Source organism: Dermacentor albipictus, chromosome 2 (genome assembly GCF_038994185.2).
Source record: "Dermacentor albipictus isolate Rhodes 1998 colony chromosome 2, USDA_Dalb.pri_finalv2, whole genome shotgun sequence".
NCBI lineage: Eukaryota > Metazoa > Arthropoda > Arachnida > Ixodida > Ixodidae > Dermacentor > Dermacentor albipictus.
Genome location: NC_091822.1, coordinates 66,566,723 through 66,572,722, shown reverse-complemented (window position 1 = coordinate 66,572,722; position 6,000 = coordinate 66,566,723). Strand labels below are relative to the sequence as shown.

General features: G+C 44.5%; 1 protein-coding gene across 1 annotated transcript in view; it reads right to left on the bottom strand.

Annotated features, from left to right (window-relative positions):
• Positions 1-2,626: 2,626 nt before the first annotated feature.
• The window catches only part of unc-119 (unc-119 lipid binding chaperone), a 39,746-nt gene continuing 36,372 nt past the window's right edge, over positions 2,627-6,000 (bottom strand). Inside the window, exon 5 of the mRNA XM_065433617.2 lies at positions 2,627-5,210. Coding sequence (XP_065289689.1) covers positions 5,089-5,210 — 122 coding nt within the window. The 3' untranslated portion in view covers positions 2,627-5,088. The remainder of the gene's footprint in view (positions 5,211-6,000) is intronic.

The window sequence follows — 6,000 nt, the reverse complement described above, 5'->3', positions numbered from 1 at the left end:
AAATAAAACCACTGTAAAATGTGCATCACACAACAGTGTGTGGCAAAATCAGCATTATGCCTCAAACATGACTAAAGCAAAATATATAGTGGCGATACAAGTACCATTCGAAGACGGTGCTCTCAAACACAGACAGCTAGTGTATCGAAGCAGCCTCAAAAAAGGCACAGCTTGGAAAGTGTACAACGCGAGGCAAACAAACAAGCATCCTGGTCACATCTCAGGCTTAAAGCATTAAGACAAAACACATGGAAGAGCAATTTCATCATCAAACCCTTGACAGGGAGTGCATCAATACGAATAAGATCCTGTGGAGATGCAAACTGAACTGATAAAGCATGCCACTGAACTTTCATCACACTGCACACAACGACAGGCAGGGTTGCCAGCTTCAGCTACATTGCACCAAACTGGCTTGGCTGCTTACTAGCTGGGTTAGTTTCGTTAAAATGAATCACTGAATCAATCGCTCAACCCACATAAAATCTATCACTATCAAGAGAAAAGACAGGGAATGCGTGAGATGGAAATTCAAGACGATGAGCAAAACGTGGGCAAGGTGAATGCTGGAGCATTCCCCTTGTTACCACCACCTCACTATCAAGTACTTCAGCAGGCATTAGTTTGCAATATATAACACATTTCTGTTTTGCACTACACCAACAGGATACCCAGTGCTACTCTACAATTGTAACTTCTCTTTCCAGAGGTAATGTTAATACGTATCACCCTCATTCCTTTGCTATTGGTGCAAGGCATCCTCAATTACTGGCACAGAGCACGTATGCCTGAGGTGACCATTCAGTTGCAGCTTGGCTACTATTCTCATCAACAAGCTTGTCTGGCTGCTTCTTGCATTTGATATCTGGTAACCCTGCCACTTGCATTAGTCCTGCGCCACGCAAACTATACTGCCTATTTTGTTTCCACTCTCTCTCTGTTAAGTATCACACAGTGTGCACTGCTGCAAACAAAACCACAAGAGGCAGTGTGAAACTACAAAACTGTGAGCAATGAAGCACAGTCACCAAATGCTGTGCAAGGAGGAGCATCTCTGAAAGTCATACGCAGATCACACATGACCCAAGCATGCAAACAACCACACAAGCTTGTGCATCTCAACACCATTGTACAGGGGCTATTCAGGAGCCATTGTTCATCAGGCCCACGGACACTTGAAACTGCCACAAATTGATGCTGCGTTTGCATCCCTTCCAACACCTCGTGGCAAGAAGGAAGCGAGCTGGCTGCAACAAATGCAGGGCAGTTGTACACTGCCATGTTTTGTCACAAATTACGAGGCATTATTATCGTCCTCCTGTTACTCCTATTGAAACTGCTCAAGCTACTACGCAGTGCCTCTACAAAAAATAAACAGGCACAGACCACTTGCATACACATTTAGCATGATGTGCACAGTTTCTTTGATCCCCCTCACAGCGCATTCTCTGACCCTCTGTGCAACAGATGATGCAGTTGTCTCAGCGTGACCTGCGCATTTAACGTACCCTGACAAGTTGCAAATTCAGCAGTTGTACTTGCATTGTGTAAGAAAGCAGAAAGTTGGGTTGAAGAGAGCAAAGCACAACCACACCACAATGTTGAAACTGATCCTGTCCGTGCCTCTGCAATGCCATTTATGGCACCAGTCCAGGTTACATCCAAGTGTCAAGGTCAGTGCAACTGTCACATATCAATGTTCCCGAGTATACCTTGGCTACCTTTCTCGATTCTTTTGTCACCTATGGCTGAGCTGGCTACTTGCCACTTTTTTTTCTACTTTCATACACTTCGAGGCTACTTTTCATGTTTGGAACCTGGCAATCCTGCATGGCGACAGATGTACCAATGCAAAGTGCAAGTGCTTCGCATGTTATTAAACAATCGGTTCCCAGCCAGTGGCGTAGCAAGGGGGGAAAGGGGCTATGGGTTTTCAGCACCCCCCTCCCCCAAATTTTTCCGAAAGCGCATATCCTTCGAACGCCTGCCCTAGAAAACTACAGGATGCTACATGCCTTCAAGCAGGCCAGTTGTCGTCCAAGGTAATAGTTGTATTATTATGCACCAAGCATGAGAATAATGCAACCTTAGCCCCACCCCCCAGAATCCTGGCTACGTGCCTATTCCCAGCATCTAACTCACTTCTTTTCTTTCTACATAAAAAACACACACATACATATATTGTTCAAAAGCAGTTCATGTAAGCAGTCTGCAGCAAAAGCTTCCTTTGCTTGCACATGACATTTCAAAAGCTATTATTTGCCCTCAGTTCAAGTGCTTTTGTTTAAGACTATTAAACTACGCCAAACGCGGCTCCATGAGTCATGTCAGACTACATATATATTATTACTTTACGAGATCTGTTTTTCTTTGAGATTGCATACTGACATATACTGTGTCATGTTAGCGACTACCACCTTGAGCACATGTACATAGAACAGTTGGTTGTTTGTGCCGCAAGTTTTGCAGCGATAGTATTTCCCTACAATATGCCAAGTCACGCACCACCATGGCATAACTCGGCAAGCCAGAGCAGGCCTTTCACTCCACAGAAGTGAAGCCCTGCGGAAGCCGAGAGCAGGCGAAAAGCTCGCCCTTCTTTTCAAGCAATAAAATAGCCCCAAGCTTACGGCAACTTAAAACTTTATTGTATGAAAAGCAAAAGCACAACTTGAGACAATTAAATAAACGCTGACAAAAAAAAACTGAAAAACAGGTGTCGCAGGTGGTGCAAAACGGTATCCCCATACAAAATACAGGAGAGAAGTAAACAATTAGGAAAGAATTTGCACAATTTCTAACGTGTGCATGTGCACACTTCCTCAATCCGACCACCAGTTTTGTGCGACTCAATGGTAGCTTCGATCGCTGAGAGTATGTTCACAACCATTCTCTATTGGCAGCCATAGCAATGACTCTTCTGGTTTGTAATTCTTCCATCCCTGCACTACTTTTAACACCATGCTTATGCTCTGTGTTAGCAGCATACTAACTACCAAACAGTCATGCTGCTTGCTTCTTATGCCATAACTGTCTTTTATTGCTAGACTGTAACCTCCTTTCGGAAAAAAAGAAAAAGTTTAACAAAAATCACCCTGCTTACGCTGTTCCAGTGACCTGTGTTTCTGCCGCAAGGTGGTGACGCTGATTTTGCTCCAAATTTATTATTCAAACTGAGGCAGGAAGCATTTTCTGACATTAGCACAAGCAGTTTTTGCAGCGGAAATAGTAAGAGAAGTCCTATTAGACAGAAATGCATACTTGATAGTGAAGGTTCATCATTTTATTGCAAAAGCTGGCTTATTTTGCACCAACGGCTACTTCAGCACACTGGGCCCGTAAGTTAAACGAACAATTCTGTTCACCGGAACTGACAGTAAAGACAAACAAGAGTTTGCAATATGTACTCGCATTTTTTGTAGCGATGCTTGTCCACTGCAATAAAACCACATTCTTTTCTCACATGATGTGACGTGACAGTGAAAAGCAATCTCTGTGACCCACCACAAGTTGATTTAAAGTTAGTTACACTTTCTTCTTTAATGATGATACCTGAACCGAGGAAAGCTTATAAAAGAAAAAGCATAGCAGAATCAAAACAGAAACAAGAGTATGGTGATGTGGTTAAACTGGCCACGCTCGGATGATTTTTGAGCTTGCATTATTACCACCGCATATGTGACACTACGTAATGAGTTTGCTTCCAAGGCAGACCACAGCCATTAAACATAGCTGTACAGCGAAAGAATGTCAAAGGACACTCATCTCCACTGTTACTTCAAAGAGGCCATCATGAAAACTAGGTACTGAAAACAAAAAGTGTGCATAGCAATGCTATAAAGTATTTCAAGATCCCTAATATACCAAACTGAAATGATGCACAAAATGTGCCACTGGTTAAAGCTGTAGCACTGAAATTTGCCAGCACTATAATAATTTTTCAAGCTGTGGGCACACCAGAAAAGCGCAAAGAAACAAATATTCCCTCGTTTTGCAAACGCACGCCATATGCCGTATAGCTCTCGATACTTGCTGAGCTTGAGTTTTAAGCTTTTTGCCTAGCAGGAACCATTGAGAACCCCACAAATGCTCCTTAAATAAATCGAGCTGGTAGTAATTTTGGACAAGTGCTTCTGCCAGCAAGCACCAGACTAGTGAATGTGGTCATGCGTGGCTCAACACAGCAAGCGCTGAATGAGACCACTCGTACAGAAAAAAGAAAGGCTATTCTCCTTCCCACCATACCTACCTGTAAAGCTTAGCACCCCGGAGAAGCATTCAAGAGTTGCCTACATTGCAGTAAACTTGCGATAACGGATACAGCTTATTGTAGTATATTTCTCATGTTGCATTGGCATGGTGACGTTATGTTTAGGATGTCAATACTGCCCAATTGATGAAATGCAGGAAATGATTGGTGACCCTGTGGGAGGTGTTTATTCCTCCTCATATCTTATTCTCCACTTTCTCACTCTTTCTCACTCAACTCTTTTTCTTTTGAAGCTCCCCACAAAATACTGTTATGAAACATACCGACAAGCAAACAAACAAACAAACAACGGACCCAGAAAAAGAAAAGTGAGGCATTGACTAAAAGATGACGTACACAATATCAACTCTAGTTTTTTTTCCAACTGCAGCCGCCCGTCGCAAGCTTGTCTCTTGAAGGCATGTGCCGCAGACTGGCAGGCTAGCACGAGAAATGATCCGTGCCCACCTTTAGAAACTCCTACTCAGCCAAGACATGCCAAGGTGCTCTTGTGCGAGGACTGTACACATCTTTTTATGGTCGACAGCTACAACTGTGCTGCCGCTTCCGGCACGAAATGGAGAAGAAAGGAGGAAAGCCCGTCCTCCCATGCGGCAAACAAAGCCGTGTGCGTGTGGCGATGATCTAATGGCAGGCGCAGAGGAGTGTGTGTATGTGTGTGTGCGTACGTGCGCGGGCTGTGTCCTAGACGGGGCGCGGGCAGTCTGCAGGCGAGATGCAGGTGTCACCGTCGGGCCCCTGGTGATCCCAGCCAAGTGGTGTGCGAATCTGGCAGCAGAGCGGAGAAAATGAGGAAAGAAGGGCCGCCACGGGGCTTTCTACTGGTGCTGGAGACCCCCGTTGTAGGCGTAGTCTGCCTTGTTGTGCATGATCAGCTTGTCGTCCACGAAGTAGAAGCTGTCCGACCGGGTCTCAAATGGATTGGCGATCATCTCGTCACCTGCAGTGAAATGTACAAGAGAGTGAGAGTGTGTAAGCGTACATTGCACCACAAACACAAATAATCCCACACGGTACCACAGGATACACAGAAAAACTTCATGTGCCTCTCAACGCCCATGGACATTCATTAGGTCACAAGACCATGAGATTCATAAGATCATACAGGGTACTATACAAAAGCATCATAGCTCCATAACTCTCACATCCAACGATCCCACAGGATCATATCGGTTACTGTACACACGTGCCCCTTAACCCACATTCAATAATACCACATGATCACATGGGATACTATGCAAAAACCTCATGTGAACCTTAAAAGGATCAACTCCCAACTTTTAAGGACGCAGTTACTTAATGGCATACCAAAAAGCTCACTCTCTGTAATGTTTACACCTGCAGTGGTTACTTCCAAAAATGTGTGGATACTTAGCAAGCCGAATTTTTCGATCTAAGCAGCCTCTAAAAAAGAAAGAGTCGCTCCTCCAGCAACGGTGAGAAGTGGGAGCTCCGATGCTGATAGCCCGCCTCGCATATTGTGAAAGTGGCCCACCATTCTGCTTCCACAGGAGTGACTGCAACTGTGGTTAACCACCTGCACTTATACCTTCTCAACCACTTTTGAAAATAACAGGCTGGTATACAAGTTTGCATTGTTGTACAGATCTTCCTTACGTTTGTACCACATCTTTCCCCAAGTACCCGCCTACGTCATGACTGGTGGCTGTCCCCCGGCATCATTATTCTGTCGATAGATGCGCCAAGCCAACTCGCCAAAAACGTCAAGT